The 16,453-nt window shown below is 33.9% G+C and overlaps 1 protein-coding gene across 16 annotated transcripts in view; it reads left to right on the top strand.

The window, feature by feature from the left end:
• Positions 1-16,453, top strand: part of LOC149783365 (oxidation resistance protein 1A-like) — a 227,964-nt gene that overhangs the window by 134,721 nt on the left and 76,790 nt on the right. For all 16 annotated transcript variants that reach the window (XM_089931584.1, XM_089931583.1, XM_089931585.1 and 13 more), the window contains 2 exons: positions 1,415-1,551; positions 3,977-4,084. In XM_089931584.1, the coding sequence (XP_089787710.1) occupies positions 1,415-1,551; positions 3,977-4,084 (245 nt within the window). The remainder of the gene's footprint in view (positions 1-1,414; positions 1,552-3,976; positions 4,085-16,453) is intronic.

Raw genomic sequence — 16,453 nt, 5'->3', positions numbered from 1 at the left:
TTCTTTGGGACTTGAATAAAACATTTAGAATTACTTTGAATTCAGTTCATAATACTGTAAGTTTCTCTTTCATTTTCATTCATAACTGATAATTAAATTATTAAGTTTTACAAAAACTTGTTGGTTTTGCTTTATCTGTTACTTTGTTTATCGTATGACCATAGTCTTAATACATGGTGTCAGTCAGATTTACATTGTACATACATGAAATCACAATACAAATCTCTATGATGTCAGTCAGTTGTACATTGTATACACAAGTCAACTGTTCTCTTTTGGCTTTTAGTCAGACAGGTGTGAAATGTTTGTGATATCTAAAAGCAAGCATATGATACATGTCTAAACTGCACTAATTCAACTACTGTTTAGGTATTATTGCTTTGCATGTGAAAGAATGCAGACTTGTATGCAATGTTGCTGCAGTTTTCTTGTTATACATACAATATTTGAGAGAAAACTACCAAACCTTTGAACAACAGCACATCTGAGACCTTAAACTTTCCCCTACATTTAACATTGAAAGACCTGAGTGTTTTCTTATTTGTTATATTCTTTTATCCTTCAGTTCAATGTGTTTATAAAATATCACATTTGGCTGACACTTAATTTAAAAGAAAATTTATGGCAAGAGCTATGCGATATCATGGAGACTACCAGCATTCAAAGAGGTGAAGTAGAATACCAAGGGGCATTATAATGAGGGACCAATGTACTATCTTTGGCCTTTTAGTTTTGATATGAATTATGTCCTTTTTGGTAGCAGAATATCAAGGGACATTATAATGAGTGACCAATGTACTGTTTTTTCGCCTTTCAGTTTTTATATGAATTATGTCCTTTTTTTGGTAACAGAATATCAAGGGGCATTATAATGAACAACTAGTGTTCTGTCTTTTACCTTTAAGTTGTGATCTGAAGTATGCCCTTATTTCACAGCAGAATATCAAGGGGCATTCTAATAAGAGACCAGTGTACTGTCTTTGGCCTTTCAGTTGTGATATGAATTATGTCCTTATTCAGTAGCAGAATACCAAGGGGCATTATAATGAGGGGACATTATATGTCTTTTTTTCTTCAAAGTTGTGATATGAATTATGTCCTTATTTGGCAGTGAATGTTAGGTGATACCATGCACCTGAAAGAGTGTTCTATTTTGCTATATAATTATTGGTGCACGTTTCCATCAAATGCAGACAATTACTACAGAGAAATATGTTAGAATGTTTGTTATATAATTCCTTTTATTGTCATTGTATGTGGAATCAAGTTAAAGAAGAGTTAGGGAAGCTGCCAGTTAAGTAATGCACAAGTACAAAAATGAAGGTCATGGTCACAGGATTATTGACATAGATACTTGCAGACTGCATATTTTTTTCTTGATCTATATGATGTATAGGCAATTTTGCTGTTTCAGAGAAAAAGACACAGTCGGTATTCTACATAGAAGAGTCAGAAACTCTGGAAAAGAAGGAGACAGCTCTGTCTAAGGTCACAATGACGCAGGACAAAAAGGGCAAGAAAACCCAGCCAGAGGGGACTTTTGAATATACAGTAAGGAAGATTAGTCTTTGTAAGGCTTTTATGCTTTTGTAACTGTTTAGATGGTCATCTGATTAGCTTTAGCCTTGCTTGATAGAGGATATGTAAAGGGAGATAATTTGCCATAATAGAAATTTGAGTTAACAGTTTGAGACGAAACACGTAGCCTTGGTTTTTAAAAAGATTCGGTGTAAGTTTAGAGGTACGAGATAGTGGAGAGTGGGACTGTACACATCTAGAATAATTGTATTTTGAAATGTGATCAAATATTTAGGTAATTTTACATGTGAATATATTATAAAACATATGGATTTCAAGTTGTGACTTTCAAATTCACTATTGGTCAGGTTGAATTGTTTCTGAGTACAGATTTTGAGTCTGAATAGATAAATTCTTGAATCAAATGAAAAAATTTGGTTTGAATTTACTTATGAATAATTTGTATTACAAAATTATCACTTCACTACAACTGGTCTGTGTGTACCAACGTTTCATTACCAGAGATGGCTATATAAATAAAAGGGGAGCCTTAGGTGATCGAGTGTTCTAAGGCACTTGCCTTTATAGATCAATGACATCTCAACTCTGTCCACATGGGCTGAAATTTTAGCTCAGCCAGAGTGAGTTGAGAAGGGTAGCCAGTATATTCCCATGGGTTGATGGAGGTTCTTCCCATGTTCTTCTGCCGCAAAAATATGAATTGATGTTGCTTTTCATGAAATGGTAAAGCTGACACAATAACTAGCATTTACACAGACTGTAAATATTGTAAAATAAATATTTATCAGAACTAAGAAAGAAATTCCACACAAAGTAGAAGTGATTATGATATAGAGAGCAAAAAATCAATGTAAATGTTTGTTGTAATAATAACTGTTATGTCTCCTTGAGTGTCCACATGTCATTGCAATCATGCTAATAGTAACAGTTACAAATTTATGAATTTCAGGACAAGGTGTTAATATAGGTTGTATCAATATTCATTGCATTAGTGGGAAAATCTGTAAAGTTAAACTCAGTAACTTCTGATAACAAATATACATTTGTATGGTTTGCTCCAGATAACAAATTTACGTTTGTATGGCTTGCTCCAGATAACAAATATACATTTGTATGGCATGCTCCAGATAACAAATATACATTTGTATGGCATGCTCCAGATAACAAATTTACATTTGTATGGCATGCTCTAGATAACAAATATACATTTGTATGGCATGCTCCAGATAACAAATATACATTTGTATGGCTTGCTGCAGATAACAAATATACATTTGTATGGCATGCACCAGATAACAAATATACATTTGTATGGCATGCTCCAAATAACAAATTTACATTTGTATGGCTTGCTCCAGATAACAAATATACATTTGTATGGCTTGCTCCAGATAACAAATTTATATTTGTATGGTTTGCGCCACATAACAAATTTACATTTGTATGGCATGCTCCAGATAACAAATATACATTTGTATGGTATGCTCCAGATAACAAATATACATTTGTATGGCATGCTTCAGATAACAAATATACATTTGTATGGCATGCTCAAGATAACACTATATATTTGTTTGGCATCTTCCAACTGACAATATACATTTATATGGCATCTCATAGCCATGGTACCTCATGGTTGAGCATTGGATTTGTAATACAAAAGTTCATGGGTTCATCACTTCCCAGGCCAGCCCAGTTCAGCTGCCTTGGTTTGTTCTTGGGAAAGACACTTAGGTTCCATTTCCTTATCATGACATAGCCAAACAAAGTGGTGGTATTGCCATTAGCAACCAACCAACCAATCTGCCAGCCAATTTGGCATCAAAGAAAGAAGGTTGACAAGTCAGACTGATCATTTTGTCCTTGAGGTTTAAGACACACTAATAGCAGAACTAATACCACCTATGTCCTGTTTTTCATTTAGACAACAACATTGTATTTATATAATAGTTGTGTATATGCATATATCTGTGTTCATGAACATGTTCTTTAATTATTATTTTGTATGTAATTGCAGAATAGAGGGTCTCAAGGTAGATGAGTTCTTATTTGTAACTAACTGAGTCACCCTATAAATATGTCATTATTATTATTATTATTATTACAATTGATGCCTTGTGTCTTGTTGCCAGTTGTTTAAATCAGTCTCAAGAACATTTCTTACATTGCTTTATATAGCATTACCATATTGGGACAAAATGAATTTCTTCAGTGAAGAGCTCCCAACATAAAGGAAGCTAACTCTTCAAGCACATACATGTAATAGGGACAATGTTTATGACTTTGTAGGTATGTACCTAATATAATAAGCATTAACCTTTCAAGATGTACCCAGATAATAGTTGTAAGTACATAGTACATGTGTTAGATGGTTGAATAGCAGTAATTAGGGTATCAAATAATTTGTTAGATGTTTTAAACTGTTCTTTATTTTCAGACTCAGGACCATGACACACTGGAGAGTATTGCAGCTCACTTTGACATCACACCATCAGAACTGACAAAAATAAACAAACTGTCTTCTCGTTTCATTTATCCTGGTCAGGTAACAAGTGATTAGTGTTTATGACCCCACTACAATAGCAGACGGGGGCATTTCACTTCACCGCTTTCCATTCATCCATCTATCCATCCACCAACCCATCCATCCATCCATCCTTCATTTTAATAAGATAGGAAAAAATTCTGTTGTACTTTGAGTGATATACAAACATTATCATGGTCATGAGTAGATCACCAGTCTGATTTTTCAGGACATTACAGCAAATTTTCAAGTTTGTTAATTTTTTTAAAACCTTTTTTGGCATTAACAAAACCAAGGTTAGTACAATTTTGTAACAACCATGTGAAGTAGGCAGATGGAGTTTAGAATGCATTATGCATGCTTGTAAGCATAAATAGGTGACCTAGGTAGATTTTCATGCCATTATAATAGTTTTTCAAAATTGTGTACAGTTTAGAATAATTTTGGACATGAACAATTTTTTATTTGCATTGGGTGCAAACACAAATCTAATTATCTTTTTACTTATAAAATAGCCTCATTATCAATCACTAGGTGGCATTATTGGGAAATTTAATGTAATATACTTTACATATTATTGTTAAGCTACACTGGAGTGAATCTCCAGGGATTAATATTCTTTTGTACACTAGAGTGAGGTCAATTTACATGGATAATGAAGGAGGTGGATTAATATTCTTTTGTACACAATAGTGGAGTGAATCGACTTGAATCATAATGAAGGAGGTGGATTCGAGATAGTGGTGGGGGGGACTGTACACTGCAGTGAGGTGAAATTTCATGCATGATGAAGGAAGTGGATTAATATTCATTTGTATGCTACAATGAAGTGAATTTACATGGATAAAAAAAATTGGATTAATATTCCATTGTACACTATGGTGAAGAGAATTTACATAATGAAGGATTGTGGATTAATATTCTTTTGTACACTACAGTGTAGTGAAATTTCATGGATAATGAAGGAGGTGGTTAATATTCTTTTGTACACTATAGTGAAGTGAATTTACATGGACAATGAAGATGGTAGATTAATATTGTATTGTACACTGAAGTGAATTTACATAATGTAGGAGGCAGATTAATATTTTGTACACTAGAGTGAAGTGAATTTAGATGGATCACAAAGGAGGTGGATTAATATTCTTTTGTACTCTATAGTGTAGTGAATTTAGATGGATAATAAAGAAGGTGGATTAGAATTCTTTTGTACATTATTGTTAAGTGAATTTAGATGGATAATGAAGAAGGTGGATTAATATTCGTTTGTACACTATAGTGAAGTGAATTTAGATGGATAATAAAGAAGATGGATTAATATTCTTTTGTACACTACTTGCAGCAAGATATTAAATATTTTTTGCACTTTATGGTATAAATAGACCACCAACAGTATTATAGTGAACTTGTGACAGACATCAGACTAAACACTCACTATTGCCTAAATGACATGCAGCATATAAGGGACTACTCAATATTAACCTGGTGCGAGAGGGACACATTATTTAGGGTAGGGCATAATACTTTTGTGCTTTCCAAATATATATGGCACAATATTTGATCCAAAACTAATAGAACCATATTTACCATATATGCTGGGACTCCATAAATTAGTTTTTAAAGTAACTAAAATTTTATTTAAAAAAATATAAAACTGTGTACTTGAGATAATACTCTTTAATCCACTGCAGTGTGATCTCATCAATCCAACTGTTTTGCACACATACGATCCATTCTTTTCTGTGTATGATTATTTTTTTAGTTTTCACATGCCATGAAAAATTATCAGTGGAGGCAACACATCTTCTGAAGTGTAAACTGCAGAGACTAAAGTCAGATTTTTAACAAATCTGCACAAGATGTTCTAATTCTCACACTTTCAACCACCATCTTATAGACAGTCCATCCAGGAATGAGATGGGGGGCCCCAAGTGCCGAGTGGTCTAAAGTGCTCTCCGTTGCAGATCACTGGCATCTCACCTCTGTCTGCTTTGGTTCAAGTCTCGGATTCAGCTAATGTGGGTATGTGAGAGAGCTTGCCAGTAGCTTCTCGTGGGTCGGTGGTTCTTTCCGGGGTTTTCCCAGGTTCTTCCTCCACCATTAATACTGGCCGCCATGTATAGCCTATCATGTGCTGAAAAATGGCGTTAAACCCAACAACAACAACAGGAATGAGATCAAAGTACAATGGAATTTCATCCATGTTTACTTAATGATTCATATTGTCAGTGAAATCATCTTCTTCTCTTCAGGCCTTAACAAATAAATATATCAAATGATTTTATTTTCTCCAAATCTTCTTCATCATCGATGTCCATCCAAGAAGCACTATATCATGTAACTTTAAAAAAAATTATATTGTTTCAAATTATTTGCAAATTTCCTTTGAGTTATAATGAAAAGGAATCAAAATTGTGTCACCCATCTTTGTAAAAAGAAAAAAAGCAGCACATTTAAAAGAATCTAAAGTTTGCTTTCAACGCCAGCTTGCTTTGTAATAGAATAACCTTTGTATTGATATCCCTTCAAACAAAAAATTGGGCCGTTCCGGTGGCCTAGTGGTTAGAGCGTCTGCCTCAGATACGGGAGGTCGTGGGTTCGATCCACGGCTGAGGCATACCAAAGACTTATAAAACTGGTACTAACAGCTGCCTTGCTTGGCGCTCAGCATTAAGAGGTTAGTGAATGGACTGGTCGGCCTGGCAATAACTTGCTTTAATAATACCTTTTGTAACCCATGCTAGTGAAAAGATTGTCATTTGCACGCAAGTGAATGTATCTTCAAATAATGATTTTTATTTGCGAGATACTTTCATATAGTTGGCCTAGATATAATACAATCTTGGTTATTTTGCACCTAACACCATGTAATGCATGAATGTCAGATGCCTTCAAGCAATCAGTTGATTTTTTCGGTTCATTTGTGATTTTGATGGATCCAGTTTTCAGTCAGATAACATATTAAAACCTTTGAGTACAACCAAACACAGCTTGTTTCTGTATGTTCACATCAATAAACTGTGTTGTGTGCTATATGACATAAGTAATACACACTACAGTATGGATGCCTGTGCTTCATATTCGGAGTTAATGGGTTTGTTTTATTATTTATTGCTCATAATGAAAAAAGAGAATAAATGATAAGAATGGTTTCTTTCAGTTTATTATCAAATAAGTGTTTTGTTTATCTATTTTATTGCAATGTGTAGTGGGGGGAGTGCAAATTCAGCACAAAAGTTATTTTGTTTGTTAAGTCTTGGGACATATAACCAAGGTGAATCAAAGTTTCACTGTAAGTTCTCGGACAGGAGATAAAATATTTTATCATGTCCAAATATATATGGTAAAAAAAAATAGGTAATGTACAAATCTCTTGATTGTGTATGGTGTTCTGTGTAATTGCCTTGGGTTGAGCTAAATTACTATATGTATACTATTTTGTGTAATTGGTGTGGGGAAGGGTTAAATCACTATGCATATTCTATTCCGTTTAATTGCCATTAGGAGGGGTTAAATTACTGTGTATGCTATTCTTTGTAATTAGTGTGGGGATGTGTTAAATCACTATATATGGTCTTTTCTTTTTAATCACCATGTGGAGAGGTTAAATTACCATGTACCAGTATATGCTATTCCATGTAATCACCATGGAGAGGTGTTAAATCACTATATTCTATTCATTTTAATCTCCATAGGGAGGGGTTAAATTGCTAGGTATATGCTATTCTGTGTAATCACCATGGGGAGGGGTTAAATTGCTATGTGTATGCTATTCTGTGTAATTGTCATGGGGAGGTGTTAAATTACTATGTGTATCTGTGTAATTGCCGTGAGGTGTTAAATTATTATGTGTATGCTATTCTGTGTAATTTTCATGGGGAGGGGTTAAATTACTATGTTTATCTGTGTAATTGCTGTGAGGAGGTGTTAAATTACAATGTGTATGTTATTCTGTGTAATCACCCTGGGGAGGGGTTAATTTACTATGTATATTCAATTCTGTGTAATCGTGATGGGGAAGGGTTAAATTACTGTGTATGCTATTCTGTGTAATCATCATGGGGAGGGGTTAAATTACTATGTGTATGTTATTCTTTGTAATTGCCTTGAGGAGGGGTTAAATCACTATGTATATGCTATTCTTTGTAATCACCATGGGGAGGGGTTAAATTATTATGTATATTCCGTTTTGTGTCATCGCCATGGAGAAGGGTTAAATTAAGATGTGTATGCTATTCTGTGTAATCACCATGGGGAGGAGTTAAATTACTGTGTATATTCTGTTCTGTGTAATTGTCATGGGGAGGGGTTAAATTATTAAGTAGAGAATGTAGATTGTGTCCTCCCATCAGTAAATACTGTCTCATGAGGTTAAAGATTTTTTATTAGTTTCTATTATTCTAACATTGCCACAACTACTGACTTGTAAGGGTAGCATAATGGAAAAATCTAACCATTAGGGATAACTTAACTGTTGGAAATTATAAATCTTTCCTTGCCACTGGTGCATTGTTGCAAAGCATGGTGATTGGTATAATAAGAAACGGGTGCAATAACACTATCATACTTTGTCAGAAAATGGTGAAATTCAAACTTGGTTTTGTCGAATCTTTAGGCTTTTATATACAATGTATACTTTACACAGTAATAATAACAGTAAAAGAGAACATGTTACCTTGCAGATCCAGATAAAGAAGATGCTCACAGTGTGTTCTGGTTTGTTCTTAAGTTGGCACTTCTGCTTGTGCCTCTGAACATATCATGATCAGGTTATGTTATTTAGAAGCGCCCAGTTTTTGAAAGAAAAATATATTTCTTCATTGATATTTACCCACTCATAATATGGGCACACCCTTGCAAGCCCACCCAGCAGTTACATTTCTGGAAGACCATGCACGTCCATTCCAGTAGTAACTGTTGATTGGTGGTATTTGGCACCAATTCATCTTTCAAGGGCAGACCACCCTAGTTGGCCTGTTTCTTTGCAAGAAGACGTAGTGCTTTTGTTGCAGGAACAAGCTAAAAGATGCACTGAATGCATTTTCAGCGCTAAAGATCATAGAGCTTATGAACTGGTCTGTTGTCCATTAGTACAAGTTCTTGCTACTCCACCTAAACTACTTTGAGGATTGCCATGAAACTTCATATACAATGTCATCACATGTTCTATATCAACCTAAATGAAAATGGTGCTTATTTCACATACATTATGGCCACCCCAGTGGCCATCTTCAAAAATATTGTCCCTACTTCTGAACAGATGGTCATATAAAAATCAGCCTTTCAATTAAAGACTTGTTATTACAGTGTGACCCCGCTATAACACAGTAGTTGGGAGCCATAAAACCCGACCGCGTTATGTACCAAACCGTGTTATATGCAACCAAGTCACTTAGCTGAAGAAAATGTACCCCACCGCCCCCCCCCCCAAAAACAAAATTGTTGGAGGGAGTATGTGGGTAATAAATGCGGGCGGTAAAATACGTGCTTCGTCGGCACAGTTACCATTATGAAAACAGAGAAGACATAATATAATAGTTTACTTTATTTAGAGAACCATGAATTGGTACATATACAGGAATCCTGTTTATATATAAATGTCTAATGTATAGCATGAAAAGAGTATCAACACTGTGTATTCACCTGCGAACCTCATCATATACATTGAATCCACAATACAAGTGATTCCATCAAAAATATGCACACATAGCTTTAAAATATTCATTAATTTTGTAACGGGTCATATTGGTCTGAATTCAGTGGAAAAACATAGCACAGTCACGTAACAAATGATGAAGCACATTTACTTTAAAGTACGTTCCAAGTTGGTAAAAGTTAGTTTGCGCTTTAAGCCGCTGTTATCATAAACTTTTTCCCTACAAAAAGGAAACTTTCACAGCACAGTTAACGTGTTCCAGTCATGTTGGAAAATGCAAAAATCCATCAGATTCCATCACTTTTATTTAAGTTTGGTACTGACTTGCCTTGAAGAAAAGTTCTTTGCTGTTATTGAAAGATTGTAGTCGGCTTTCTTTGATGAAGGGTGCATGTGCTATTGAAGTCACCGCTAAAGGACAGCTTTGGAGAACCAAACGAATGCCCATTTCGTATTGTGGCGGCAACATCAAATAACTCTATTGCATGATTAAGACTGGTATTTTTTCCATTTGCTGAGTATGTTTTCATAACATTCGGTGCTTCAAAGGTAATCTGTTTCCTTTGACATTTCAGCAAACTATTTTATCTGGGTACATTTTTAAAAAGGAATTTGGTCATTGTTTAGACTATTCTAGTTACTGTCCCGCCATGCCTACTGAATAAACCCATAAATAAGATGTATTTTTTTCTTTTTTTCTTTTCTTACATTTGTGGTAGTAGCGTGATGCTGCCTTCCACACATGCGTCTGAAAATTAACAAAGGGTCAATGGATGACAGAGACGCAGGTGTTCTGATGACAGGAATTATTACAGAAAACGTGAGCCGTCTGAAGGATTTAATTCTGAGTGAAACAAAGAGGAATTTTACTTACCATCCACATGCAAATGTCAGTCTTTCGTAAATATATTAATTACTAGCGAGCGGCTGAAAATCCTATGAAAGATAGATTACAAGACAATGCCTCGTCCGGTTGATCTCTGTTTCCAGAAATGTCAACAACAAAAAAGCGGATATTTCACAACATACAGAACTCATGCTAGATGTCAGGATAAGCGGATTATGATATAACAATGCACTGTTTAGATGGTTTGTCAGTATGTACAAAGAATTTATTTATGTAACAATAGATAAATTTCAGTGCATTTTATATCCAGTTTGTGGCTTTTTTTCATGGGGCCTCTGAATTTCTGCACTCCAAACCAATGGTTATATATAAAAGTTTAAACAGCCAACAATGTTGCCAACAAATAAAAAAGCCACATGGTATGTTTTGCAGCCAATAAGGAAAAACAATCCAAGTTTGACATTGGCAAAGACCAATGCGATCCTAGAATAAACTTTTTATGCGTTTTTTCTTCTTACTTTTAAGAAGAAAACAAAGAAAAATACTTTTTTGTGTACGAGAAAAATACTTTTTCATGTACGAGAAAAATACATATAAAATTTCAGGAGCCAGGCCACGATCGTCTTGTATTATTCATATGCGATCTCTTCCCCAAAATGATAAGCAACCTTTTACATTTTTTCATACTTTTTAAGAATTTTTTTGTTCACAAGAAAAAGACTTGTATATGAAATTTTGGGAGCCACACCACGACCGTGTTATATCCAAATTTGCGTTATAACGGAGCACGCTATAGCGGGGTCACACTGTATGTCTATATGGTCCTACATGAGATCATGCTGATGTGAAGTCCAATATGGCACATTTTTTAGTAGATGTAAGGAAATATTTCACAAGTGAAGTGAAAACGTGTTTTAAGTGGCAATGGTGTGAGTGATAATAAAAAATGTTTCCACTTCACAAATACACAAAACAACATAGATTTTTATATATATATATATATATATATATATATATATATGTATATATATATATATATATATATAAATTGTCAGTATGCAGCAAATTCTTTTGATAAAGGACTGCATTATTCAATATTAAAAAAAAGTTCTGAAATTTTACAGTAATTTTAGAACAGTAACTTTTTACAAATTTTGTTTGTACACACAGTGCTTCAGACTTTTTTTGTGGTCAAATTGACTAGTTTTATAAAAAAAATTAAAACATTTTTTTTATTTTTGTCAAAATATTTCTGGCGTCGAGTAATGCAGTGAACATTGTTGGGGTGAGGGTACTGTAGAAACATGACAGAATGTTTTTATCTGGCAGATTTAAAGGCATGACATTAGACAACAGATTTGAATGATTTTGAGTATATTTTGAAGACTGTTTTGTTACTTCCACATTCAGCTGTGATTTTTTGTGTGATCTTCATAAGCTTTCAGCCTATTTTGATAACACATTAACCCTTGGAAGTTTTTTGTCATTTTCACCTGAAATTCGAGAGGAAACACATTTTGAAAGCTATTTCTGAATGCATCCGAAAACACCAAATCCCAGGTGATCTTTCAATAACATACTACCTAGTTGTGTTAGAAATATTGTTTTTCAATGGATATTTGGCTCACTCATGAGCAGAAGAGTAAAAGTTGGAGTTCTTTTTCTTTTTTTGTGCTAAACGGACCCATTATTTTTGTATTGAGACCACTCTTTATTCCAAATGCCCATCTTATACTACTTTTTGCAAAGGTTCATCTGTCTATTTGCAGTTCATACTGGTTTGCCTTAGATCTGAGACCAAAAGGTATAAAATCCAGACACGAAATTGGATTCCAACCAGGAGCCAATTTTGGGTAGAAAAAAATTGGGTCCAAAAAATGAAGTTTTTCCCTCTGTATTTTGTAGTGCAACTATAAATTCCAAATTATTTGGTGTCATTGTAGAGCTACATCTATCTACCTTTCTATAATACCACCCACTTTAGTGTATCATGCATGACCATGATGCTACAGAACTTGGCAGTAGGCTACTACCTTCGTCGTTAGGGGTTAATGTGTTAATAGAGAATGCACCCATATTTCTGTTTGCAATCAACACTCATCTAAGCCTTATTTCTCCTTCATTTTCTGTCATGATTATGATGTCAGGAGAGTTGAAATCACTACTTAGATAATTTTATTATTATATTTATTCAGGAGCTTTTGCTTAAAATGTGTACCAGAGTAACAGGAATATGATACTGTACTATTGACACAGAATCTTGAATAGCAATACGATACTGTACTATTGACACAGAATCTTGAATAGCAATATGATACTGTACTATTGACACAGAATCTTGAATAGCAGTATGATGCTGTACTATTGACACAGAATCTTGAATAGCAATATGATACTGTACTATTGACACAGAATCTTGAATAGCAATATGATGCTGTACTGTTGACACAGAATCTTGAATAGCAATATGATACTGTACTATTGACACAGAATCTTGAATAGCAATATGATACTGTACTATTGACACAGAATCTTGAATAGCAGTATGATGCTGTACTATTGACACAAAATCTTGAATAGCAGTATGAAGCTGTACTATTGACACAGAATCTTGAATAGCAATATGATGCTGTACTATTGACACAGAATATTGAATAGCAGTATGAAGCTGTACTATTGACACAGAATCTTGAATAGCAATATGATGCTGTACTATTGACACAGAATATTGAATAGCAGTATGATACTGTACTATTGACACAGAATCTTGAATAGCAATATGATACTGTACTATTGACACAGAATCTTGAATAGCAACAGATCATGTGAATTCAGTCGCTGAATGTTGGCATGATTCTTGTTGAAAACTAATTATAATTACTTGAAGCCTACTTTTGTTATTTGGGGTTTGTTTGAGACATTCTTGTTGGTGTCTCCTCATTGATTATATAAATATATAATTGAGGGTCTACAGACTTGACACATTTTATGATCTGACACTCTTGTGGCTGTCATAATCACCATTATAGATAGTGATCAGTCAATATAACATGGTCTCACAAATAATTTTACACTTTTGTGGCTTTCATAACCACCTTGATAGAGAGAGATCAGTCTGTATAAATTGGTCTCATTAATTACAGCACATTTGTATGGCTGTCTTGAACACCAAGGTGGAGACAGATCAGTCAGTATAATGTGGTCTCATTAGTTACATTACAGTTTCATGGCTGTCTAGAACACCAAGGTAGAGACAGAACAGTCAGTCTAATGTGGTCTCATTAATTACAGTACATTTTCATGGCTGTCTTGAACAACAAGGTAGAGACAGATCAGTCAGTATAATGTGGTCTCATTAATTACAGTACATTTTTATGTCTGCCATGAACAGCATTGAAAGAGACATATCAGTCAGTATAATCTGGTCTCATTAATTACAGTACACTTGTATGGCTGCCATGAACAGCATTGTAGAGATGGATCAGTCAGTATAATGTGGTCTCGTTAATTATAGTACATTTTTATGGCTGCCATGAACAGCATTGTAGAGACAGATTAGTCAGTATAATGAGGCATCATTAATTACATTAAATATTTATGGCTGTCTTGAAAAACGTTGTAGAGACGGATCAGTCAGTATAATATAACCTCACCAGTAACATGGTACAGCATAATACAATTGTATGTCATTTTTATGGATTCCATAAACAGCTATAGGGGAATCTCTGTTCCTCTATAATGTGGTGCTGCCAACAGCTTGGTTCACTTTTATGGATTCCATAAACAGCATTACAATTGGGGGATCTCTGTCCCTCTATAATGTGGTGCTGCCAACAGCTTGGTTCACTTTTATGGATTCCATAAACAGCATTACAATTGGGGGATCTCTGTCTCTCTATAATGTGGTGCTGCCAACAGCTTGGTTCACTTTTATGGATTCCATAAACAGCATTACAATTGGGGGATCTCTGTCCCTCTGTAATGTGGTGCTGCCAACAGCTTGGTTCACTTTTATGGATTCCATAAACAGCATTACAATTGGGGGATCTCTGTCCCTCTATAATGTGGTGCTGCCAACAGCTTGGTTCACTTTTATGGATTCCGTAAACAGCATTATGGAGAGGGTTCACTGTAAATGTCATTAATGATATTGTGTTATTTATATTTTATTTAATTTATATTGTTACATGTTTAGGCTCGAATAAACACTAAAACATTTTAAAATGTAACAAATAATTTATTTTCCTGGAAAAATTCTGTAAAAATGAAAAAAGGAGATCTTACAGTTTCAAGAATCAAATCCAGAAATAATCCAAGAATGGCCACAGATTAAATTGCAAAGGTCCTAGTAATAAATAATTTCAAGTTCGAATCCTGATGGAAAATCCAAGATGGATGATGATGACGTATGCTGTAGTCAGTACTGTGCTTATCTACAGTTCCTTGTAGAAATACAAATAATGGCAATCTGGTGTTAGAAATCCAAATTAAATTTGTACGCAATGTCTTCCCAAAATTTCTGTGTAAGCACTCCTCAAAGTATTTCCAGAAAAAAACTAATCCTTTTGAAATCCAACTGATCTGAAGAAAATTATGACTCAAAATCTGGCTACAACAAAATAAGTTGACATCAGTGTAAAAAGCCCATAACTGAGAAATCTCTCTCTATGCTCTCTATTAAAACTAACAAATGCGCAGTAATGGAAAAACAGGAATTACGAAACACAGGGCCATGTGACCATGTTTATCCAATGTGACCATGATGAAAACCAATCAGTTTTACTCTAAGAAATAAAAAATATAAAATATTGTTTATATTTTAAAGACAAGGCCCCATCATAACCTTGGAAACAACCCATCATTTTAAAATAAAATAGATCTTGTTTACGAAGGTTGCTACAAATTCTGAAACAAGGTCCGGATTTAGATCAAGCCCCGATATTTACAAAAGAATGATTCAGATCAACTGATTTTCTGGAAGAATATCATCTCCAGTGAATAAATTTACATTATAATAGCATATAATAGAATAACAAATGTAAAACTGACAAACAATTAAATTCAAATAAATATGAATTAAACCAGATATATGTAACAGTATTTGATTTAATCATTTGTTTGTTAGTTTTAACTTTTTTATTCCATTACATGTTATTGTTATGTAATTTTATTTGCTGGATTTGACATTGTCTAGAAATTTAATTCAGTTATAAACAACTAATAATAGAAACACTGTTTCTAGTTTCTGACCTTGATTCAGAACCATTAAGGTTTCTGGTAAACAATTCTTTCTAAAAAATATTTTTATTCATTCATAGAGTAAGAACCATTGATTTCAGTCAAGGTCATATCTGGCCTACGTTTCAAATAACGTAGCAGTTGTTACAAACTGGTTTTTCCAGAGGATTAACCCACATCTGGGCATCTGTTTTGTGTTGTAGTTAGATTTATTATTGATGTTTTGAGAAAGAATAGTCATTCTTGCTGTAACGCTTGAGATGTTAAAGTGTTTTATGTTGTGACCAGTTTTGGACAAATTATTTTGTTTTCTTCTATTTATTTTAGATTTTGTTTTACTACATACTAGTGTTCTAAATTATTTCTTGGACAGACATTTATTGAAATTTATGCAGAATTAAAAATATTATTTTCTGTGATTCAACAAAGAACTGTTGACACATCAGTATGATGCTGACCACAGCATATGTTATTGCCTTCCATTTTGGATTTCATCAGGATTCGAACTCAGCTTCATTAGGACTTTTAATTATTAGGATTTCTATTTTTTAATTCTTGGAATATTTTTGGATTTGATTCGTAAAACTGTAAGTTCTTTATCTCATTTTTACCTTGTTTTTCTAGGGAAATAAACTATTTGTTAAATTTT

This window comes from Sinohyriopsis cumingii, chromosome 14 (genome assembly GCF_028554795.1).
Source record: "Sinohyriopsis cumingii isolate HCF-2022 chromosome 14, ASM2855479v2, whole genome shotgun sequence".
NCBI lineage: Eukaryota > Metazoa > Mollusca > Bivalvia > Unionida > Unionidae > Sinohyriopsis > Sinohyriopsis cumingii.
The sequence above is the reverse complement of the archived record's forward strand: the minus strand, read 5'-3'. Positions and strand labels throughout refer to the sequence as shown.